A 25,788-nucleotide genomic window follows, 5' to 3' on the forward strand; every position below is an offset into this window, starting at 1 on the left:
AAATCATATATTGTTTTTACCCGCCATACCAAGACGTGATTAAAGATACCTGGTCCTTGATGTGGCACTGTCATGACTGGCACGTTAGCGATGGTGTTGGGAGGCTGTGCTAGTTGAGACGGCTGATTGGTGCTTGGGCTTAACACTGCTGTAAACAAGTCTTCCACATCTTTCCCTTCTAGTTCTAAATAAAGACAGGAGGGTCTAGTTAGTATTCAAGGCCACCAACATGCATCATTACTAACCCTTTACCACCCAATTTAAAGAAAAGACGGCTCAGAGAAGAGACACTTCTGGGAGTCGTAAGTTACTGAGTTCTGAGCACAGGTACAGGTACAGCCTCCATGCATTATGGTCACGTGACCCACTACTGCTCAAGTGCCACTTGTGCAAGGACAAGTGTTTACAAGAATCAGTTTGCATTAAACTGGAGTAAACTCGGCACACAATTTTTTAGTATGCGCGAGCATGCATGCATCTTGAGGGCCACGGGAATTGATCATAAGTACTCCTGAAGTCCTGTAGTAACTTATGCTACACATACGGTACAGTACATAAGGCAATCTGAACATGTCCCAATATTACATATATTATTTCGAAAATAAATACAAACCTGGAATCTGGAGCTTGCTGAGAATAGCCCCTAAAAAAAAAAAATCAAACACAAACATCGGATTACATGGAAATGTATTCAACACCGTGTCAAAGCCAGTTTATCTTCCTCAGCAAAAACCAGAACTGAATTCCTCCAACTCTGATTAGAGGCTTGAACACATCACAGGGTAAGGTTTATAGAAGGAAGACGGAAGCTGTGATTAATTACAGGGAGTCGCTGATTTATGGGTCAATCAGAAGTTATGGTGCGCTGATGAGTCAGTCACTAAAGCTACTGAGAATTAGGCATCGCAATTTTATCTCTAAACTACTGCAGGCACTGGGAGAAACAATTTTCCAGCTCAAATTTATTAGTCAGGTTCGCATACTAATCAGAGCTCCTCACCATCCGTCACCATCTTGTCCAGTTCCGGGCTGAGAATCACGTCCAGAGGCTCCTCATGCAGTTGTCGAGGTCCCCGGGCAGGAACGGGCTGAGGTGGGCCTGAGGGATCATCAGAAATGGCCCCAATACCCAAACCAGCTGGGGCAAGAAAAGGTTTTGCGTTCTCATTAGACTCTTACTAAGAGGAGGACATTTCCTGAACATTCGAACTCAAGAGAAAAGTAAAATGTTCTGGGGGGGGGGGGGCTAGAGCTGTCAAACTAGGAAGGTGAAAATCAGCGTTGACAACCAATTTATTTTCTACCGCGTCTGAGTGCTCAGACAGAAAAAAACAGAGCGGGGAAAAGGAAAAGAGCGTGAGGACCAATCTTTCTTGTCATGGTAAAATAATTTTTCTACACGCTTATGTTTCTTCCCCCTCTCCCTCCCCTCCCCCTTAACTCAATTTTCTGTGAATAACAGGAACCTAATTTGTGTTGCCTGCCAACTGAGTGTGGGGAGAAAAACTGGAGGAAAAAAAAAACAAAAAACACACCCACCGTGGATCCTGCCATATTAAAAGAGAGGCGTACATAATCAATAAAGAATAATATGCAATTGCAGTGATTAATCTTGAAAAGGCAGAGCGTGGGTTTGGTAAGATCATTAAAGTCAGTTACCGAACGAGAAACTTTGTATAGTGAGGAGGAAACAAAGAAAGAAAAAAAAAAACCCTACACACACATTTTTTTTTATTATTATTTTTTTAAATAAAACAAATCCGGGGTGGCGCGGTGGTGTAGTGGTTAGTGCTGTCGCCTCACAGCAAGAAGGTCCGGGTTCGAGCCCCGTGGCCGACGAGGGCCTTTCTGTGCGGAGTTTGCATGTTCTCCCCGTGGGTTTCCTCCGGGTGCTCCGGTTTCCCCCACAGTCCAAAGACATGCAGGTTAGGTTAACTGGCGACTCTAAATTGACCGTAGGTGTGAATGTGAGTGTGAATGGTTGTCTGTGTCTATGTGTCAGCCCTGTGATGACCTGGCGACTTGTCCAGGGTGTACCCCGCCTTTCGCCCGTAGTCAGCTGGGATAGGCTCCAGCTTGCCTGCGACCCTGTAGGACAGGATAAAGCGGCTACAGATAATGAGATGAGATGAGAAAACCAAATCCTCGTAGAGGTTCTTTCCCCAAAGTTAAGCTCATTTCACACTTTTATGTCCCCCTGGTGGTCTGGGGCTTTCTTCTAGCAAACCCTGGTGTAGAGCTCTTCTTTTTCAGACTGGTCAAATCTGTCCCATAATTTCCTGTTTCAAGCCTGGTGGTGATGAGGAAGTGGGAACGTCAGTGTCTGAGAGATGGAACATGACATGGATCAAAAAAGTTGTTTACCGCTTGAGTGTTGGTACCAAAGGAAATTAATTAAAAAAAACAAAAACAAAGACGATGACTTGGTGGCAACTATGGCGCAAACCTCAAGGTGATGATACACGGGGCAACTTTTTGGGCAGTGTTGCTGGGCAATTGCGCCAAACCAGCAGACATCTATTTTTTTTATGGTCAGGTTGTAATAAAGACATCAATTTTATTTTTTTCAGCCAAGTATAAACTCTCGTTAGCTAAATATGACCTAAAACGTCATCAGATTTTCACACAAGTCCTAAAAGTAGATAAAGAGAACCCAGTTAAACAAATGAGACAAAAATATGATACTTGGTCATTTATTTATTGAGGAAAATGATCCAATATTACATATCTGTGAGTGGCAAAAGTATGTGAACCTCTAGGATTAACAGCTAATTTGAAGGTGAAATTAGAGTCAGGTGTTTTCAATCATATAGGATGACAATCAGGTGTGAGTGGGCACCCCGTTTTATTTAAAGAACAGGGATCTATCAAAGTCTGATCTTCACAACACATGTTTGTGGAAGTGTATCATGACACGAACAAAGGAGATTTCTGAGGACCTCAGAAAAAGCGTTGTTGATGCTCATCAGGCTGGAAAAGGTTACAAAACCATCTCTAAAGAGTTTGGACTCCACCAATCCACAGTCAGACAGATTGTGTACAAATGGAGGAAATTCAAGACCATTGTTACCCTCCCCAGGAGTGGTCGACCAACAAAGATCACTCCAAGAGCAAGACGTGTAATAGTCGGCGAGGTCACAAAGGACCCCAGGGCAACTTCTAAGCAACTGAAGGCCTCTCTCACATTGGCTAATGTTAATGTTCATGAGTCCACCATCAGGAGAACACTGAACAACAATGGTGTGCATGGCAGGCTTGCAAGGAGAAAGCCACTGCTCTCCAAAAATAACATTGCTGCTCATCTGCAGTTTGCTAAAGATCATGTGGACAAGCCAGAAGGCTATTGGAAAAATGTTTTGTGGACGGATGAGACCGAAATAGAACTTTTTGGTTTAAATGAGAAGCGTTATGTTTGGAGAAAGGAAAACACTGCATTCCAGCATAAGAACCTTATCCCATCTGTGAAACATGGTGGTGGTAGTATCATGGTTTGGGCCTGTTTTGCTGCATCTGGGCCAGGACGGCTTGTCATCATTGATGGAACAATGAATTCTGAATTATACCAGCGAATTCTAAAGGAAAATGTCAGGACATCTGTCCATGAACTGAATCTCAAGAGAAGGTGGGTCATGCAGCAAGACAACGACCCTAAGCACACAAGTCGTTCTACCAAAGAATGGTTAAAGAAGAATAAAGTGAATGTTTTGGAATGGCCAAGTCAAAGTCCTGACCTTCATCCAATGGAAATGTTGTGGAAGGACCTGAAGCGAGCAGTTCATGTGAGGAAACCCACCAACATCCCAGAGTTGAAGCTGTTCTGTACGGAGGAATGGGCTAAAATTCCTCCAAGCCGGTGTGCAGGACTGATCAACAGTTACCGCAAACGTTTAGTTGCAGTTATTGTTGCACAAGGGGGTCACACCAGATACTGAAAGCAAAGGTTCACATACTTTTGCCACTCACAGATATGTAATATTGGATCATTTTCCTCAATAAATAAATGACCAAGTATAATATTTTTGTCTCATTTGTTTAACTGGGTTCTCTTTATCTACTTTTAGGACTTGTGTGAAAATCTGATGATGTTTTAGGTCACATTTATGCAGAAATATAAAAAATTCTAAAGGGTTCACAAACTTTCAAGCACCACTATAGATAATAAATAGCAGTGATTTTTGCTAAGACAGTTAGCCGAAAGTTATCGCTAGCTATGTAGGGATAACTTTAGCTCTCTTGCGTCACATCAAAAGAGATGGGCAGCTCATGATTTTTTTTTTTGGAGAGTTGTAATAAAGATTGTCGAACTTATCATCTGATCTAATTCACACCCAGAGCACGACTACTTGTGGAACCCGAGGGTGAAACAGTCCAAACTTCAGGATGTAAAAAAGAACGAAAGAAAGCCTTTCACGAGCTCTGTCACACCCTTTTCTTCCTCAACAGCATCTCCTGGTCCATGCCCTTTTGTCTTTTTTGCAGAGATGAGAACTGAAGGAGAACTGAAGGCAAATTCTTTATTATAAAAAATTCTATTCCTCATTTTATTAAATATAGGAATGCATGTTTGATGACTATTTTGTCGCCGCTATAGCAAGTTCTGAGAGTTTGAAATATGCTCTGTAATATATCAGTCCATATATCAAAGCAATGGCCGTAAATGAGATTCGTTGAGACCTGTGCGAGACATCGTAGGACGGAAGTAAAACGTACAGCGGAAATCAAAGCGACCGACGTCTGCCAACGTTATCAAAAGACGCGCGCGCTCTCTTTCGAATGCTGACGTAATCAAGCCGGAAGTTTTGTTTGTTTTGATAGAAATCAGGAAAGTTTGAAAAAAGTAGGCAGTAATCGTCATTTAAACTCGTTTTTGTGCAATACTTCGTTTGGAAAACAGCTTTCAAAATGGCAGCACTGACACCTGGCTGACGCTTCACGTTTCGAAGTCTCGCACAAGTCTCGTGAAGATCGCGCGGATAAGCGACGCCTGCCGTGGACCAAACAAACTAAACTCAACATGGCTAAAAACCGAATAGGCCGATAAGTATAATATTTAATCGCGATTAGTTGCCAATACGAGTCACGATATAAGGTTACTAAAACTGAAAACGTCATTGAATAACACGTTAATTAAGAAATAAAGCAAGTTTAAAAATGACTCCAGTTCCCCTTTAAATGTTTTTGTGATGTGTCAGTTATTATTTATAGCATATATAGTAGCACTTTTAAAGCGATTTAAAAAGCGTTTAACAGAATAACTTGGTTATTTCGACTTATAAATGTTAAAATAATGGCAAATTATCTTTCGACCACAGGATCTGTTCAGTTTTGTTCCAGAAGTGATACTCGAGCGAAACAAAGGCTGAAGCCAAGAAAAAAGCGACAAATGTTTCAGGGTCCATCTCTGCAGTGTCTATCTCCCTGGCAACAGATTTGCTCTTCTCTGATTGGTTGTTGCCCCGAGTCTCACCTGGTTGCCCACTGCCAGCAACATTGCCCAAAACGTTGCCCTGTATATCATCACCTGGAGAGCTTCAAAAGTGACACATGGAACTGTACAACTGATCCATGAAGCAAACCTGCGATTATGCGCTCCGCCCACCAAACAAGCCCAGTACTGGAGGCGGAGCCTCCGAAGTATTTGCGCCAAGAGTGCAAACGCCCCGAGACACTGCTCTCCTCAACATCCTGTCAATCCACTCATCGAGGCCATTATTCCAGCAACGAACGTCTCCATGTCAACTAATGGCATTGCGTACGTGTCGTTAAACCCACACCCGACCTTTCCTTTTCCGCACTTTCACTGCGGTTAGCACTCAGAGAAATTAATTATGAAGCTGTCACTGTAAGAGCAGAGCAGGCTTCATTTAGTTAATCTACCTTTGCCACGTCTCGCCAAAACAAACATACAGACGTGATGGGGTGAGACTCGCTCAACCCCGACAACAATCCAGTTCTCACAGCAGCTTAGAATAGAATGCCTTTATTGTCACGATACACATGTACAATGAGATTAAAAAGAGCCGGAGAAGAGCTGCATGCAATTTCATTTCCTAAGTGGTTAGTGTCGAATAAAAAAAAAATAAAAATGCAAAAAAGGAAAGCACAGAAGAGTGGGAGTGAACGAGTGTGTGGACATGAAAGGGCAGAGGAGAGGCATGCAGAGTTTGACTGAAGCAGAAAGTGAAAGAGGAGTGCTGAGTGGCCTTGGGGGGTGAGAAAACAGGACAGCTCTACTCTTACAGCTAAAGCTGCTCTCCTACCAAGCTCTTACCGAACGGAGAGGGGGAGCGGTCCACCTGGAAAGGGCATAAATCAAGACCTACAGGAACCCAAACCAGATAAACACCAAAGCATTAAAATCAAAACAAAGCACGGCAAAGCCAAAAAAAAATGATGCACAGAGTGAAAGCAAACCAAGAACGTTGCAATGAAGCCAAACAAAATATGCAGTAAAATGTATGAACAGTGTGACAGGAAACTCAAAAGAGAATGCTGCGAAAAGGTTTTGACCTTTCCATCAAAGGGTTAGCGAGAGCGTTTAGAGAAAGGGACAGGACCAGGAGGCGTAGCCGGGGACTACGCTCGGGATGGGGGTCTACCTGAATCATGGCCCGCATCCGACAGCATCCCGATGAGATCATCGTCTGAATGGAGAACCAACTCGGTTAAGGGATCCTGTCCACTGGCTGAAGATTGAGAAAATAGGGATTTCTGAGCCTCTTGGTAGCTTACGATAAGATAAAACAGACCACCACTCACCACTATAGCTAGGAGAAAGTGCTTGGAAAACGTTCTGAATGCTAGGGGTGTAACGATACATTCGGGTCAGGATTCGACACCGCATTCACGATTCGATTCTCAGAATATTTCGACAAACTTTGAAGAAAAACGATGACCAGAAAGACTCCCTTTCCATTTCATAATTATCAACGATGCAAAACAGTGTGCATTTCTGTCTGTGCTAAACTAAATAAATTAAAAACTGATACGAAAACAGGATGCACTCGAGCTTCACCGTATCCTAATAAACAAGAGAGTGCTCTGAGAGCACGATATCCCCCGCTGGCAACTCGGCCGTAACTCTGGTAAAACGCGACTGGATTTAATGAAATTACAATATGCGTATTAGTGACGTATAACAAAGAATCCCGCCAAGTTTCATGAAATTCCTCAAAAAATTGCGAGAGGAGTTGATTTCAGAAGGCGAGTACCCTTCCCAGGATGGACGGACGGATGGATGGACAGACGGACATCGCCATGACATAATCCACCTTCGGGCCTTTCAGCCAGTGGGGGATAAAAACGTTTTGCCAAATTACACGAAATTCCTCCATAAATTGTGAGGGAAGTTGATTTCAGAAAGCAAGCACACCTTGATGAAATTGCCAAAGTACAAGTTTGTTAATAATCAAGAGCGTAACTCTGGGAAAATTTGCCGAAATTAAACAAAATTTCAATCTGCGTATAACTGTCATATAACAAAGCCTTTTACCAAGTTTGGTGAAATTCCTCCACAAATTGTAAGAGGAGTTGATTTCAGAAGAAAGTACACCCTCATGAAATTGTCAAAAGTACAAGTTATTTAATCAAGGGTCAAAATTCTGGGAAAATTTTCACAAACGAAATTAAATCGCAATCTGCGTATTACCGTCATATAACAAGGCCTTTTACCAAGCTTCGAGAAATTCGTCCAAAAATTGTGAGAGGAGTTGACGTCAGAAGGTGAGCACACCTTCATGAAATTGTCAAAGTACAATTTTGTTAATCAAGGGCTGTAACTCAGGTAAAATGCGACCGAATTGAATGAAATTACAATCTGTGTACTACTGTCATATAACAAAGAATCCTGCCAAATTTTGTGAAATTCCTCCAAAAACTGTGAGAGGAGTTGATTCCAGAAGGTGAGTACCCTTTCCGGGACGGACGGACGGATGGAAATCGCCACGACATAATCCCCCTTCGGGCCTTTCGGCCAGCGGGGAATAAATAAATAAACCAGAGTGTCAGCAGCTCACACGGCCATACCATGAGAAACCAGACACGTTTATAATTAGCCAAGTTGTTCTTCATGAGAACAATTCGATCTTCAAAACAAAACTATCAGAATCAAAATCCACTGAAAACTGATGGAGGAGTAGCGATTTTCCTGGAAGTTCGTTAACCGGCCTGATTAGCAACTTGCTAATGAGAAATCACAAAGCCAAGGAGTAACTTTTGTGCGGACTGATTAGATCTTCCAAACAGAACAATCAGAATCAAAATCCACTGAAAACTCCGGGAGGAGTAGCGATTTTTGTGAATTGTGGATGGACGCCGGACGCCGCGTGATGGCAACAGCTCATCGGCTACAGCTGGTGAGCTAATAAATACGTTTATAAATTCTCTCCAAAATTTGGACTGAATAAACAAAGTGACTGTAAAAACGACTGACTGCCACAAGCAGCTCCACAGCAGAATTAGAGCTCCAAAGACGGCTAAAATGACCGTCTTCCACGACTTCTGTAGATCACAGAGGCACAGCGATGATGTTCAAAAGCTACGGAACAGCTCTTTGTGATCATCATAACATGATCATGTAACCGGATAACGGTTAACGCATGTCGATCATTGCGATCCTGGCGCTATTAGTCACTTCACAAGTGCAGACGATCTTGCAGGCTCTCGACAAAAGAACGTGACCATGTGATCAGCATGCCGTCTGTGTATTCTAACTCGATGGCTTTGGACAGATTGGGACCTTTGATGGTCAAGCAGTGTGTTTACGTTACACGCATAATTAAGAGAATAGAGATATCGCACAATTCCACATTTTTTGCATCGCAAAGCATTAAGTCACGATATATCGTTACACCCCGACTGAATGAAAAATGAAACCTGATGCTAAATAAAGATAAACATAACATTAAATCAAAGCTGTACAGTTAAACTTAAGACTGAAAGAAGCATAAAAAAATCTGGAAAACAAAACACTCATGATTATGATTTGACAAAAAGATTTGATACAACTTAAAAGAAATTAAACAAAACTTCAAGCAATGTGTTACAAATTCATGGCTTAACACCAGACAGCTGCTTTTGCTGCTGCGGAATTGACACTGGAGGTCTGACCCTGAATATTGCGACACGCCCACCAGCAGCTGATTTACTGCCAGCCGGTGCAACCAAAACCGATTTTGGCAGCGTGAAACTGTTTTGGTTTAAAAGACGCAGCATAATGGTGATGGTGAAACCTAAACAAAGCTTCTTACTGGACAGAAAAAGTATCCGTCGGATACCTCAAGCTCACTTTCAAGAAGGTTTGTGTTTATGCGAGTCTGGATCTCGCTGATGGATGATGTCAGAAGGACGTATTCATTTATTTATTTATTTTTTAAATAGCAAGTCTATCACTAGGGGATCTTCGCCGTACAACGGGACACGCAAAATGCATTATCGCACAGTCTGGTACAGAAACTGGACCTTATCCAGTGTGACGAGTGAAAGACATGACGCGCTGTAAAACCAGCTTATGCTATATATTTGGGTCATTCTAGAATCCGGGCTACATTTTGCGTCTCTGAGATAACCCTTTTGTTATTTTCAACAAAAGAAACCTCGATTGAATCAGTTTTGAACAATAATATGACGAACTTTCACCAATAGCGATGCTTGGTGTACATTTTAGATCCAATTTATCCAGAAAACATTCACTAAACGACCCCCGCCCCTCCCCCTACATCACCGGCTGCCTTCGACTCCTGATTCATCCATTCAACTCCAATAAACAGGAAGTGATTCGGTCTAACTATCTGTTTTTTGGGGGCTTATTCTATTAACCGTTATAAAATCAACTGCATCGAAAGTCGATTTTCTGTATGATGTGAAATTTCAGAAATTAAAAAAAAAAAGTACGTTTTTATCCGTCCCAATGTCCATGTCAACTCTGTTATAAAAAATCCACAAAGACTTTTAATAATACACATGACACCTGCACCGATACCCCTTTTCCACCAAATCAGTTCCAGGGCTGGTTCGGGGCCGGTGCTGGTTCACAACTCGTTCAACTTGCGAGCCAGCTGAGAACCAGTTTGCTTTTCCATAGCTCGCGGTGCTAAGGGAAGCCACGTCATTACGTCGCTGTATACGTCAGTTACGTCGCTGCGTTTGCATAAACCTTGGCGCGAATATTGAAGCAAAAACAACACGGAAGAAGCAGCAACAGCAACAACAACAATAATAATAATGGATGACTTTCCGTTTGTACAGCTGCTGCTTCTCGTCGCTTAAAAATGGCGATCTTTCGCGGTCTTGTTATTGTTGTTGGTCTTAAAGACTCCGCCCCCCCCCCCCCCCCCCCCCCCCCCGCTGACGTAAGCGGTTCTTTCCTCCGGCCCAGCAGAGAGTTGGTGCTAGCCTGGAACCGGTTTTTCTGGCCCCAGAGCCAGTTCTTTGTCAGTGGAAACAGAAAACCCAGTTCCAAACTAAGCACTGGCCCCGAACCAGCCCTGGAACTGCTTTGGTTGAAAAGGGGCACGAGTGATGTCGCGTCCTGTGGCGGGAAACTTCCGGAAGGCAGCGAGGTACGTTATGTTCTGTTTCCTCTCTCGTTAATTCGAACAGAGTGTTGAGGATTTTGCACCAACGGCAGATTAATGATTCGTCAAATCTGTTATTGTGATATTGGAGTGAATCTCTTACTCATTTAAAACAAAAGGGGTGTTCACACGGCAACTTTTACTCCGGTGTAGCCCTGGGGTTGCCCCGGTAGAGCGTTCACACGGTACAAAGTTATACCGGTGTAGCCCCTGAAAGCTGCGTAAACCGGTGCAAATCTAACCCTGCTCGGGAGGTGGTTTAAGAAATTTACTCCGGAGTAAATGCGAGTTTGCGGGGCAGCACCGATATAAAATGGGCCGTCTGAACGCTACAGGGGTAGACTCGCTACGCGTGACGAGAGTTGATTACATACGGGCATTGCATAATTTGCATCCTGGTACTTTGCGCTTCCAAAATGGTGAATATCAACAACAACAGAACTGCGCGTCTTCATCCACGTTGTTTTCCCGGCGCTTGGTGATGCCATGACAACCGTCCACATGGCCATGGACGGCACGAAGTCGTCGATTTGTTGCTGAATGAATTGTAGAATGCGTTGTTTTCGTGCTCTCTTGTACTTGCGCAACCTTTCCTTTCCCTCTTTTACGGCGTCTGATAGACCACAACGTAGAAAGTTTGTCTGGAGAAGTATAAACCATGGGTTTTCGATATATCGATCATAAACAAGGCGGGAAAAGGAAGTAAATTTTCACGCATGCGCATGTTTCATTTCCGCATTATTACTGCCGTGTGAACGCAAGTGGGGCTGCACCGGTGCTAACACGCTTCTCTTTAGTAAGCAGGTTTGAGATGTGTGAACGCTCCACAAAATTTACACCGGTGTAAGATATATCGCAACAAAATACATCGGTGCAGCATCGATGCAAATATGTGCCGTGTGAACACCCCTAAAGCAACATCATGATGATTAAAATCCATGAAATTCTGGTTTTAGACACACCCTGTGGTAGCGAGTTTCAGGTTAGCGTGTGGAGTTAAGACACAAAACGGTGGGAAATGTCAACTCTGTTATCATGGATCGCCCAGTTTGATGCAAACAGAGTCGACGATGACTGACGGAGTCAACGCTTGAAACGTGCCCGCGATTCTAGAAGGGGCCGTAGATAGTACGTAGACGTGTGCGTGTACGCATCTCCAAGGACAAACAAGTGTGCTTCTCCTGACGAACATGAGAAAAGCTTTTAAAATCCGGCCCTTTGATGACTGAGGCTTTTATCCTTTCCAAAGTGGCCAGATGGGGGAACTCTGGGAACTTGGACGAGAGCTGGTAAATTGGGTTTTAAGTGCAGCTTGGGCCTCGCTAGCACCGAGGGCTCGGAGAGGAGATGAGTGCTGGGCTGTGGGGCAGGATTTAAATGAAGCATGACAGAACTGAGGATGAGGAGGCACACTGGACAATGAGTTGACTGAAATGAGACTCTTCTTGAACCGCCTTCAAGAATGTACTTGTTAAGGATCAAAGAGGACGGGGGAGGGGGAAGGGAAAAAAAAAAGGTTCAAATTTGCGTCTTTTTTTTTCCTTCGAGCAAAAATATAAACAAATACACGCCCTCGTGCAGTGTGCTCGGAGATAAAACTGCGCTTGAGCTTTATGCTGTGTTGCGAGGGGGGGGAAGAGAAATATGAACTGATAAAACGCATTATCCTTCCCTACAGACTTGAGAGAAGCCCACAGCAGGAAAACTGGATCTGATGTGGCAGCACTGGGGCAGGAAAGATAGTGTTTACCAAATTACGGAGGACTCGTCACAAAGAACATACTACACGCACGTATGATTTCAGGAAACGGGACAAAGGAAGAAATTAGAAAAAGAGAACAGTACGTAGAGAAATAGATGGATGTATATTTGCCCATGTGTGTGAGAGAGTGTGGATGAACATACGCAGTCCCCCAGCTTTGCCGGAGATGGGAGTGGTCGCGACACTGAGAAGTGGATCTGAGGAGGGATCCAGGAAGCTGGAGTTGGCGCTGGGTGGTTTGACGTCTCCGTGTCCCGCCTCTTCCTCTACTGGCCCCGTCTCCAATGCCTGCTTGCTCTGTTTACTCTTATCCAGGAGTTCCTTCCCAAAGAAAGCCTCCTGGGAGACACCAGCAAACGCAAAAAGCAATGAGAACTCTGAAAAACGCTGAGCATCTTTGGAGCTAAAAGAGAAAATGACAGCTCTCTAGAAATCAGTTGCATCTGAACCTACTGCAGCTGTGAAGCACGGTGGTGGGAGCACAACGCCGTAGGGCACAACATTCGAAAGGTTAAATGCTGGATTATATGGCAGGAAAAGTGTAAACCAAAAACAGTGCGGTTTAAAAGACTGAACTGAAAATTTTCACTAAATTTCAGTCCGACGTGACGGAAATGACGTGAGGCTGGAGGGAAATCGCACAAATTACTGCTTAACTACTGTACAGTGCAGGAAGCTAAAAAGCGTTTGGGATTATTGAAGTGTAATTAAAAATAATTAAGAATTTAAAAATAAAATTATCCATCCAGGACACTTTTTCGACGGAATAAAAACGTATGTTCTATTCCCTTCTAGCACGTTTCATTCATTTGGTTTGACAGCATGCGATATTGTTAGCGTACATCTTATCCTACGTGTATTACGTCACTCTACCCAACAGAGAATGAGCGCTGAATACGGTTTACGATATTGCATGGTCGTCAAGACAACATGACGTCACACGTCGGAGCGGATACAAACATCCAATGAGAAAGTTTTCTGCGTTCGCCGGGAAAGAGAAAGACGTGTTGAACGCCTGAAAGGCTCCCAAAACTTCCTTGTATATTCTTCACACACATTTACAAGAGAAAAACATACCAACGGACATCGAAAAACTGGAAGAGAGACACGTCGGAGATGTAAAACATCCACGCGAGTAAGCGACTGTGACAATTTGTAAACAAACATGGCCGCCAGGCTTGCTTTATTAAATACGGAAGATTTTGAGAGAATTTTGAAAGAGAAAGACGCGTCGAACACCCGAAAGGAATGTGTATGTATTATAATAATAATAATAATAATGGCTTTTTTTCGTGGTATATCAGATATATTCCATTCAGCTACTCATCTTCGACTCGTTCAGTATCATGCTCGCTGAATGGAATATATCTGATATACCACGAAACCCCCCAGCCAATATTATATAATTATCAAATTAAAAAGCACATATTAATATTAATATGTGCTTTACTTAATATTAAGTAAAAAATAATTAGAACATCATTTTTGGGGGAATAAATAGGGCTGCGTACTGGTACTGTGTACCGGTACTGTACCGTGAAAATCGATTTGGTACAGGTCCAAAATACCGGATCATGAAGTACCGGTACTGTACCGATATAAATTTACACCAAGTGTATGCTTATTTTGTGACTGAAGATGCGTAAATCCTACCACAAAGACGGAAATTTAGCACTGGAAAAGACGTAAAATGCCGTGCTGAAACTTGAAATCAGAGCCATCTTTGATTTAAGATCCTCTCGCCACAGTCTCACGAGACATTGCGAGAGCTTGGCTGATCCAGCGTTCTGATTGGTCAAAAAGACTCAAAAGCAGGTCAGCCATTTTTCCTTTGCTGGCATTGGCGGCCTTTGTTGCTTTGTGTAATTTTGCCGCGTAAGTTAAAGGCCGCGGACTGCGCGTAGTCTGTAGTACTCTAGTGTAGTCACTTCTCGCTGTGAGACAACTTATGACTTTTTGTCCCAAGTTAACTATAGGGTGACGGAGAAGTGAGGTAGGAAACCTAGTTATGTTCGGTTTTCTTTGAATAAAGATACTGACAAGTTGTCAACAGTTTATTAACCTCCTAGGGCTTAGCGGTCACATGCGTGGACAGCACTTTATGGAAATTCGGAACAAGAATCCACATATGTGGACATACTTTTTCTCTAAAAGTACATCTCATCAAAAGATGATGCTTAGTTTTTATTCTAATCAGGTTCTAATAAGCCCAAATAGCAAAGAGAAGTAAAAAAAAATGCATGTAAAAAATAGCTTGGGCCTTAGGAGGTTAATGTTTCTGTCATTATTGAAGAAGTTCAGAAGAATTTGTCAAATTGTTCAGGTACAGGTCCGGACCTGTACCTAAACCTCTGTACCGGTACCTGTACCTAATGTTACGTTTAGGTACGCAGCCCTAGGAATAAACAAGCAAACAAAGAACCGATGACGACATCCCACTGTTAATTTTTGTATTTATAGGATAAATAAATGTAAATCTAATTGAGTCATATTAGCCTGTGATCATCGCTGATTCCATTTGAACCATCGCCAATATCCAATTACATCGCCGTGTTGTCTAACCCGAGATGAAACCATTTCTTCTATTAAGATATGAAGCTATAATGCATATAAGGTTGCTTAAATGAATACCCTTCTCTCAAATCAAATACTCTTACGCTGATGAAAAGCAGAACATTTTAATCAGCCTCTCATAAAAGCACGTATGAAAAGACGCTCAGAGTACAGCCGGTCTTTCATAACGAACTATAAAAAGGAAGACACATGGACATAAAGCTGTTAAAGATGAGTTCTCTTGCTAAGTAAGTTCCTAGCACTTCACTATATCTCAGACAGATCTCGACTATCAATCTGACTGCTCCCTGCTGCGCTAAAACATTAAAAGCCTAATGTGCTGGGATTTAAATAATTGATTAAAGTCGTGTCTCTGGTGAGGACCTTTAAGTTTAATTTGAGGCTTGCTGAACAAGAAGAGCCCAAAATGACAGCTGGTGCACTTAATGCATGGCCGGCTTGCCAGCACTGAGCATGAGCATCCTTTTGAAAGCAGACATGTTCACGCTGAAAAGCGCAGATCTGCTCAACCTAATGCCAAACCCAAGTCCTACTCCTCAGGGGGATGTAGCTTTTAGAAATACAATGAAGAATAGCTTTTATTTTTGCGAAACGCTAACAGAGGATTAGGCTTTGATGGCGGAAATGATGGCTCTATTAAAAGAAAAAATTTAATGTCTAAAGACAGTTCTTGATTTTGTACCTCTTCATGCCATCTGCGAAGCATGGTGGTGGTAGTACAATGCTGTAGAACAGCCGAAGACTCTGAACAGCTTGTAATCATTGAGTTTAAGTTTGAACAAGAAATTCTGGCTACATGTAACAAGATGTTAAGATAGCGAGCCATAACAGTTTGACCCTTCATGAGCACATAGAACATTTAAACTGCTTCATAAACGTCTAGCGACATTTTGGTATGACAGTCATTTTACCAGAAACAAAAAGTCAGCTCTAACTCTAAGGTCTGAGGATACAAGTTAAAGGTAAGTCTGAAAAGAATCACGTGCTTTGTAGCTATTTACTATTTTAAGAAATTTGACCAAGGCGAGGCGATCAGCCTGTGTCCCTGCTGAGGTGTTATTGAAGCCCAGGTCGCTTTGATAGTGGCCATCAGCTCGTCTGTATTTTTGGGTCGGGTGTTTCTCATCTTCCTCTTGACAATACCCCATAGATTCTTTCTGGGGTTCAGGTCAGGCGAGTTGGCTGGCCGATCAAGCATAGTAATATCAGGGTCAGCAAACCATTTGGTAGTAGTTTTGGCACTGTGGGTAGGTGCTAAGTCCTTCTGGAAAAGGAAATCAGCATCTCCATAAAGCTTGTCAGCAGATGGAAGCATGAAGTGCTTTAAACTCTCCTGGTAGACACTGCGTTGATTTCTGGACTTGATAAACCACAGTGGACCAACACCAGCAGATGACATGGCGCCCCAAATCATCACAGACTGCGGAAACGTCACACTGGACTTCAGACACCTTGGATTCCGTGCCTCTCCATTCTCCTCCAGACTCTAGGACCTTGATTTCCAAATGAAATGCAAAATTTACTTTCATCTGAAAAGACGACTTTGGATCGCTGAGCAACAGTCCAGTTCTTTCTCTCCTTAGCTCAGGTAAGATGCTTCTGCCATTGTCTCCGGTTCAGGAGTGATTTGATATTAGGAATACGACAGTTGTAGCCCCTTTCCTGAAGACGTCTGTGCATGGTGGGTCTTGATACACTGACCCCAGCCTTAGTCCACTCCTTGTGAAGCTCTCCCAAGGTCTTGAATTGACTTTTCTTGACAACCCTCTCAAGGCTGAGCTCATCCCTGTTGCTTGTGCACCTTTTCTAGCCAGCCTGTTCAGCAATGACCTTCTGTGGCTTACCCTCCTTGTTGGGGGTGTCGATGATCATCTTCTGGACAACTGTCAAGTCAGCAGTCTTCAACATGATTGCGGCTGCGTGGACTGAACTTCACTGTCTGTCCATTTGTCTGAGGTTTTTTCCCCCATTTTTTAACGCTGATGTTAAAAGCTGTTGTTTACATGGATAACATTTTGTACAGATTTTTAAACATGGTGGTTATTGTTGCTACACTAGCTCGTATTTGACCAATCACCATACGCTTACATGAATCATGGTTCTTCTTGTGCTGTCAGAGAAACTACTCTGAAGTAGGAGCCAAAAATGTCCCTCAAAATGGTGTTCTAAGTTCCTGTAGTGCAGACACACAACGAAGGGGGAACTTCCTCCGGCAGTTCTAAGAACTTTCCTTCAGCCCGAAAGCACCTACTGTCTCGGATCTTGAAGTTCATAAAACAAAATAACTACACAGCTAAATTTGACATGGATCTTCCAGAGAGATCCACAAGCACTGGTGACCGGAGGTTTTCTCCACCTACAAAGACAGTCTTGTGCTGGCTACTCGATCCCAGGAAAAAAAAAAAAAATTATAAAACTTGCCTTTTAACGTTCAAGCGATTTAGATCGTCTCCACTGCAAATCCAATTATTCCACCACGAAATTGTCTTTGATTCAGGTTTAGCATGACTGGAAGCAATGCTATATTTGTTGATCGATTCTCACACTCTGATTGGCTGAGCCGGACCACATGACCATGCCATAACATACACCATGTAGTTAGGTTACAGAGCCAGGCAGCGTACTACAGAGGGTAACTGAGAAAGCCAAGCATGCATACATCTGGAGGGAAATTTCATACAGATGTTGAGAGTATTTTACAGGGAAACGGTTAGTAATAATTTATTAGCCGAGAGTGCACCAGAAGGCATGTAAATTTCAAAATTTTCTGGGGGACATGCCCCCAGACCCCCATAGCATTACGGTGCCTTTGCCAATTTCTATTTCCACCTACTGTACGTACTACTTTTTTTTTTTTAAGCTGGCTACTTCAGATTTTCTGGAGAACCCTGACCTTCTGAGAAGTGGTTCCAGCTACGGGTTACATCAAGGCTAAACGCAGTTTGTTTAGTCCCGTCTCTAGGCACCATTACTAAACTTATCCCCACTGACCTCACAGATCTGCTTGGTAGAACATGAAAAAGTAAACAGCGAGTCCACATAATAATTATGTGACCTCGATTTGGCCATTTTAAACTACAAATCATATAAACTACACTTTCTGCTCAGGAGCTCAGAGACTTGTTGTCTTCTGACAAAACCTTTGAAGACGACGACTCAGGAATTAACTCAGCAATTCGCCAAGAGCGCACTGCAGCTAACTCGGTAAGAATGGAGACCAGGACGAGCGCTTTATACAGGAAATGAAACTCGGATGCTGTTAAAGTAAATCCCAGGCCCAAACTTTCTGAATGGTAAAGAAGCATGCTGCAGAGATTTACCTGGAGATACGACGGGAACGCCTCCTCCAGTTTGGTTTTCTTCTTCCTGTACCTCTTCTTGACCTTCTCTAAAGGTCCAGCCACAGGCAGCGCCTCTTCAACAGGGGTGTCTGGTTCATTCCAGCCTGGGCAACGAGAGGAGGCGCAAAGTATAGCTCACTCATATCAATTTTAAAAAAAATAAAAAATACAATACAGCTTTTTATTTTATAATTTTTAGAATAGGTCCGGACTCAAATGAACTTTTTATGGGTTTCCATTCAGATATCAAATCATACGTCCTCTGTATATGCAGCCTTCGTTCACTTTCATCTCAAAAACAAAATAAACAAGAGTCCGTTTTTATTTTATTTATATTTATCTTGGGACACGTTCAAATTAAGAATCTTTATTTCACCGCTGTGAAACGAGACCCCACTGACCACACCGTCTCGACTAAATGACGTTTCGGGATTATCGATTCAAAGCACCGTTTCAACTTGGGTCAATAATTTTCTATTCAGTACACAGTTGTGTTGTGTTTGTACTCTAGCGCATCAAAATTAATCAGGTAATTAATTATTAAAACCCTCTTCAAACACTGCGAAAAGAAATACAACTCCAAAAAATATGGGACCTCAATTAGGGTTGCCAGGTCTCTAAAATATCCTTCCCAATTATATTAAAGAAGAGGCATAAAAAAAATATATCTGAAATTATTCTATCCACATTCACTGGATATGAGCAATCGTGCGCTCTGATTGGCTGCTCTACTACCAGGCTATCAGCTCATATACCGTGAGTAGAGAAAAACAAAATGGCGGCGCGTGTTGCTGAACCAACCGAAGACGAAATAAAAACTCATTCGAAAACAAAACAACAAAAAAACCCAACAAAATATGAAATAAAAGTATTTGATCGTAAGAACATATCTTTTTTTAAATAATTATCATCATCATCGCATTTTTCACAAATTGTTCCTGTCATTTCGCCGGATTGTTTACGTTCCAAGCGGAAATGATTTTGTCGGACGTTTTGCGTAAAGATTTTATTTATCAAATTTGCAAAAAATAAAAATGCTCCGTTTCTCAAATATCCAGTGAATGTGGATAGAATAAAACAGTTATTCCACTCAATTCATGGAATAAGCGTTAACTAGCTCAAAAAGTTTGTCCGCTGAAAAAAAACACTCATTTTGCTTCTTTGCCTCAGTCTTCGCGCGGGAATAAAACTCACCTTGGTGAATTTGCGTTATATACAGAAATGGTATTGTACATCACTGACACACTTCCTTCCTGCACTTACACTTTCCCTTTGTTTGCCATTGTCCATGCTGGCAGAAATTAATTAGATTTAATTCTCATCATTTCCTTTAAAACAAGATATTGGCCATGGATATTGTTACGCCAGCCCAAAAAAAAAAAAAAAACCCACAACCAACGGACATGGACCTGCTTTATTCATCTGCACCTTGGTTTCAAAATCAACCACCACGTAATAGGTGTAAACGCACAAACCACACCACGGTCAACCCGAACTCCAAGAGCTGGAAGTGTAATTTGGACTGGAGTATCAACCGTACCTTCATCTTTCCCAGTAGGGTTTTCTCTGAGTGATCCGGTGGAGTCCTTCCTGCTCAGGCATCGCTTGGTTTTGCCTTGCCCAGTCTTGCTTCTCTGGCGGACCATAAACCCACCAATACCTGGAGAAAGGAAGTGAGGAGAGATCACAAAACGAATGCCAATATGAACTCCGAGCTAGGTAATGGATCCAGTCGGGGATTAATAACGCGGGACACTGATGGGGAAATGCTGACATGAATCTCGATTATTCAGGCTGACGCACGAGCTGCAGCCTGGCAGCAGGGTGATTCATCTTGGCTCTTTGCTTTGCTCTGCAATCCAGGAACTATTTCAGGTGAGCCTATTTTGGGCAAACCAGTCTGGCACGGTCCACTGTGCCACTTCCTCGGCCCTTCTTCCTCCGAGACGCCAATGAGCGCTCATCAGATTGAGTTATCAATGGGAAGGCGAAGAGAAGACTACATTTTAAGCCAAGACAACTGCAGGCGTCAAAAATACCCAATAATTTAGGGTGTATAAATACACCAACTTGGAACTACACATTTATATTTGTCCGTTTGGTAGACGCTTTTATCCAAACTGACGAGCTTAAAGGTCTTGCTCAAGGACCCAACCATGGTAGCTTCACCATACTGGGATACGAGCTCATAAACCTTCCGATCATAACTCCAAAGCCTTAACCATAGAGTCACCCCATCATCTATTAAAAAAAAAGGTATCCACGAGAATTCTTCACAGACTCTGTTTTTCCCTCTGGCTATGGTAGGTTTAAAGATATAAACGAAACCCTACTGATTAATGTCTGAAACTCAACCCGAACGCACCATCAATCCTCCACAATGCCTTTGGTTCTATCGATCGGGGAAAAACACAGCCAAGAAAAAGCTCGATTAGTGAAAAGTAGATAATCCTTTCATTTATTTCTCATTTAACACAAAAGAAACAAATGCCTGAGAAGTAGCCGTTCATTACGAAGGTGTCACAGCTGCTGGTTTTCACTGATGCGTAGCCAGATTAGCTCCACTGATCATTTACTCCCAAAATTTCTTTCACAAATAGTAGTGGTGTCTCGGCAGTTTGGGCTCTGGAGGTTATCTGTTTGAATCCTGGAACCACCGTGCTACCAAGAGCAAAACCCTGAACACTCACTGGCTCAGCTCAACTGTTCGTTGCTTTGGAGAACATCATCTGCCAAATAGGAAAGCCTCCTAAATCTGATTCCATCCTTATTAGAGTAACCACCAAGCCACGCAAGCCCAAACCGATATTAGCATCAAGAGCACTAAACTCTGGCTTCCAAGAAAAAAAAAGTTTTCGCCTGATTATCGTGAGTTCTATACCTATCTGCAGCCAGGAGTCCAAGGCAGCAATACTGGCAGTGCTTTCTGGGTAGAACGGACGCTGGTGCTCTAAACAACTGTAGGTGTCCATCAGCTCGTGGATGCAGAAGAGGGTAGACGGCGCTTTCCTCAGACTCTTCCTGAACTATCGTGCAGCATTAGCAGCAAAGTTTTGGTGGCTGGTTTCAGGGAAGTATGTGCTAGCTCTCAAAGTTGGGAGCTGAAATGATGGCGAAGAGCTAGCTAGCTAGCTACGTAGCAAATAATGAAACTGGGAGAAAATTGTATGTTGATTATATTCAAGAGATGAGGCTGAACCAGTTTTGGAAGCGCTCCATTGTTTTTTTGGATATCCGACTCTCATTCTTGTACTTTAGCTATCGTCCGCATAGGACTTTAAAAAACATTTCTGTCCCATATTCTCCCAGTTTAGTCAGTCAGTCATCGCTTGTTGGGTCAATACCAACCAGGAAGAAAACAAAAGTTAATGTCGTGCTTCCTCCGAGACACCTGCACCTGTTTAAAGTGCTGCCCATGCGACGCATTACAGCAGGTTCCCAAAATTAACGATCATCAGTCTGACCGACAGATAAAAGAAAACGTTAACCCCGCCATTACCCTCCCCCTGGCCACTTTATTAGGAACAGCCACCTGCTGTTTGATGCGGTTCTTTAATCAGGCGATCCGTCGATGCATCAAATCGCGCAGATACAAATCAAGAGCTTCGGTTAACGTTCAAACACCCGAATGGGAAAAACTGTGATCTCACAGTGAAGTGTGACTTTCTTTCTTTCACTGTGGCATGGGTGTTGGTTCGAGCCAGATGGACTGGTTTGAGTATTTCAGAAACTGCTGATTGCCTGGGGTTTTCACACACAACAGTCTCGACACAGAATGGTGCGAAAAACAAAAAACACCGAATTGAGTGAGCGAGCGACAGTTCTGTGGGTGGAAAAAACAAACGCCTTGCTGATAAGAGAGCTCAGAGGAAAACGGACAGACTGGTTCGAGTATATATATATATATTTTTTTGGTCAGGAAGGATATAGCAACTCATATAATCACTCTTTGCAACCGTGGTGAGCATAAAAGCATCTCAGCATGCAACAGAAGAACACACTGCAGGGTTTCCCATACATAGACCATCAATGGATTCCTATCGCCACACAATCAGACTCACGATTTTGAAAAAAAAAAAAAATTCCGTTGCGTATCGTTCCGTTCATTCATGGTGCTCTTTCTTCTCGTTCACGCGCGCACACACTCACACACAGAGACAGAAAGAAACGGAGAGGTGTGTCCACAGGCCTGCCGTTGTGCATATACCCGGACTGCAAGTAGGCCTGTTAGGCTAATTAAAAATAACGCAGCCTTCCCGATTCGCCTTCCGACCCCTTATTTTAAAAGGTAGCCTACGTCGTGCTCGTGATGAGCTTTATCATAGCCTTCTTGGCTTACAGCAGGGGTGGGCAATTATTTTTTCCATGGGGCCACATGAGAAACAGAAAATTTTGTGGAGGGCCGGACCAAAAGGCTGAACTAAATTCTGCATAATATTAATTGTATTTCTTTATATAAAGCAATAAATAACATTGTTTTTACAAGCTGCTAAGACTGGTAAGAGTATGGAAAAAACGAGGTTGCTTTACAAAAAATGTCATTTATTCAATCAAATTTCCCAAAACAATGGTTAACAAAATGTGAACGTTTGTACCATTTTTTTTTCAGTCACATTCAGCCCAAAACACAATAAAGACATCACAATATTGTCTTTCTACTCCAAATATCAAGCAAAATGCATCATATTATAATAATGATGCCCACATTTGTAGTCTAATCACCTCATTTGGTGTTTTTCAGTTTTTTATTTGTTCAGTGAGAGAAATCTCGTCTCTGTTGGTCTTTAACGAGTGCTTCAGAGTCAGGTTGAATGTCTGAGGTGGAGATGCGAAGCACAGCTGACAGATGATCATCAGTCGATTCGGTGTAGGTATCAGATCTACAGATCGGCTCGGGCTCCGGCGCCTGCTGGTGACGTCACACTATGTGATTGGCTGGACTGTTTGAAGGATGACGTACAAGTCTGTGGTTGGTCTGGACAAATTACGGAAATAGTTATCGCGGGATTAGGTTTCGTGGGATTTCATATCATGTTCATGTCGCGCGCATTGCGTTTTTGTTGAACACAACTTCAAAATAAAAGCAATGCACAGTCAGTCCATGCATGAGGTAAAATTAGAAAATACGTTTATTTTGTAATTTCTAATTAACCTTACGCGGGCCGGTCAGAATGAACCAAAGGGCCGGATGCGGCCCGCGGGCCGGAAAATGCCCAGGTCTGGCTTACAGGAAACGGACATCCCTGAGTCAGGCTATAAACTAATTTTGATGCAGACAGTAGCAGCTTGACGCGAGGAACCGGCCTTATTGCATTATCCCGTTTATCCCGCTTCAGCATTCATGCAAGTTATTAATAATGGCTTGACATTCACAATAAATAAGGATTTCCCACTAGCCTAAATAAAATGTTGTTATACTCGCCTAGTTGATGCTATCTGAAGCATAAAATCTGAATATTTTAAGAAACATCTTTATTAGCTTTATTGGCGAAGTAGAATTGCGAGCGGGATTTCTCAGCGATGAATAGGGTAAGCACATAGAAATTCAGTATTCCTTTGTATATTTTTTTGATATAATGGAAATTTTTAGTGCTTTGGTGATGAAAAAAATGTACTTTTTTATCCATAGATTAAAACAGACCTCAGGAACAGGCTCCAAGGGGAACACCTGGCAGGCTGCTTACGAATCTCGATAAATGGTCCCGAACCCAATGACTTCCCTTACGATAGGGCACTTGAGTTTTTTTTCAGGAAGCCACGCAGAATTAAATGTTCTGATAGGGCATGCAGGCTTTGCACCAATTAGGGTAATGCTTTTTCATTATTGTTAGTTGCCTTGGTGTTACCTTAAGTGGTTTCTTACATCTAATTATGATATTTTATTATTATTTTGTTGTTACATTATACTATTGGTTGAGGTAAGTGTTGAGTTCAATATTTAAAATAAAAACCTCCAGCTTGTTTTTTGCAATTTATTCCTTGAATGTCAACTAAAGAATGATTGAAAGATTGCCACCAAAAAGGCAAAACACTAAACTTTAACTTCAATTTTGGTGAGTAATTTTCATAAATGTAAAAGACAGGTTTTCCACCAACATCAAGCCCAGCAAACTAATGGCCTGCCCTGTAATGTAAAGTTGGGTTGAGGAATGAAACCAGGCAGGGTTCTGGTAAAAATTGTTTTAGCTGTCTTCTCTTAAAGAACTTAAAAGAATTTAGATTGAACTGAATAATCTCAAATGCTTCTTGTAGCTTTAAAATAGTCCCAGCAGGTGACTCTGAAGAAAAATACTGTGTGTTTGAACACCGACCGCTGTAAACACTTTGCATACACCCCAATGACCGACTCCACCGCGCACGATTCCCTCATCGGCACAGTGGAGCACCACAGATTGCTACCTGGTCTGTGGGAAACACTGCACTGGGTTCCACTCCTGCAGCCAAGAACAGGGATCTCAGACTCAGGAACACGTTCCTATTAAAGTGGCCAGTGAGTGTGTACACCAAGGCCCAATCCCAATTCTAATTTCTACCCCTACCCCTCCCCCTTCCCCTCCCCCTTCCCCTTGGCCCTTCCCCTTGAAACTGAGCTACAAGGGACAGGGCTTGAAATTCAACCCCTACGTATTGGGATAGCCCTTCAACGATCGCATACGTCATCGCGTACCTCCGTCAGCGTTTACGTTAGCAAAATGCGACCAAATGCGTCACTGGCTGCGACCAGCCGCTACAGTCAGAGCCAGAGGCAGAACCAGAAATCTCTGCTGGCAGGGTGTGATTTGTTAACTAACACCACTGAATGGGATATCTTTGGCGCTTCGTGCACCACATCCGACAGAATGAGGTGTCAGAACACTCATGTAAACAATAAAAGCGAGAATAACAGAACAAAACGTACGCAGTCAAGCAACCGAAAACAATACTCACTCCCAAAGCTTTTTAGCAGCAGCTTGGATTTCAGAAATCGCTGCTCATTCTCAGCTCGAAAGCGAATCAAGCGGCGTTTTCCTCTGGATAACAACTTAAAACACGTAAATAATGGAGAAAATACATTTATGACAATCTTTCGCCGCGGGAACCGCCATCTTTCTGAAATCCGCATGAAATCTCGCTGAAATCCGCATGGCATTGTGGGAAATCACTCAAACCCCTTCGTTCGGAGTCAGCTCCAGGAAAATCTCCGTTTGGAGGGGTACAGAAGCCCTACCCCTTCCCCTACCCCTCCGCGTTAACTGGGATTGGGATACCCCTACCCCTTCACGTGAACGCGCAAAATGGAGGGGAAGGGCCAAGGGGTATGTCCAAGGGGTGAAATGGGATTCGGCCCAAGTATATGGCCAAATGTCTACGTCGTTAGAAAATGCCCGTTTTGTGCGATTCTGAACTGCAGTGAATCTGAAACGAAACAACAGCTATAAAGTTAACATGCAGAATGTCAACTTTAATTAAAGGGTATTTATACTGAAATAGGGCACGGCGTAAATGCACCGCAGCCTTTTTTTATACAAAGGCAAGCAAGCAAAAGTAATTGGGGGAA

At 42.7% G+C, this 25,788-nt stretch overlaps 1 protein-coding gene across 10 annotated transcripts in view; it reads right to left on the reverse strand.

Annotated features, from left to right (window-relative positions):
- The window catches only part of kmt2ca (lysine (K)-specific methyltransferase 2Ca), a 308,052-nt gene that overhangs the window by 71,253 nt on the left and 211,011 nt on the right, over positions 1 to 25,788 (reverse strand). For 8 of the 10 annotated variants that reach the window (XM_060922565.1, XM_060922568.1, XM_060922569.1 and 5 more), the window contains 8 exons: positions 19,792 to 19,911; positions 18,231 to 18,355; positions 12,480 to 12,675; positions 6,600 to 6,686; positions 6,272 to 6,319; positions 1,001 to 1,138; positions 614 to 643; positions 50 to 184 (listed from right to left, as the gene is read on the reverse strand). In XM_060922565.1, coding sequence (XP_060778548.1) covers positions 50 to 184; positions 614 to 643; positions 1,001 to 1,138; positions 6,272 to 6,319; positions 6,600 to 6,686; positions 12,480 to 12,675; positions 18,231 to 18,355; positions 19,792 to 19,911 — 879 coding nt within the window. The remainder of the gene's footprint in view (positions 1 to 49; positions 185 to 613; positions 644 to 1,000; positions 1,139 to 6,271; positions 6,320 to 6,599; positions 6,687 to 12,479; positions 12,676 to 18,230; positions 18,356 to 19,791; positions 19,912 to 25,788) is intronic. The other 2 variants (XM_060922564.1, XM_060922566.1) reach the window with 2 other exon arrangements.

This window comes from Neoarius graeffei, chromosome 5 (assembly GCF_027579695.1).
Source record: "Neoarius graeffei isolate fNeoGra1 chromosome 5, fNeoGra1.pri, whole genome shotgun sequence".
In the NCBI taxonomy this organism is placed as follows: Eukaryota; Metazoa; Chordata; class Actinopteri; order Siluriformes; family Ariidae; genus Neoarius; species Neoarius graeffei.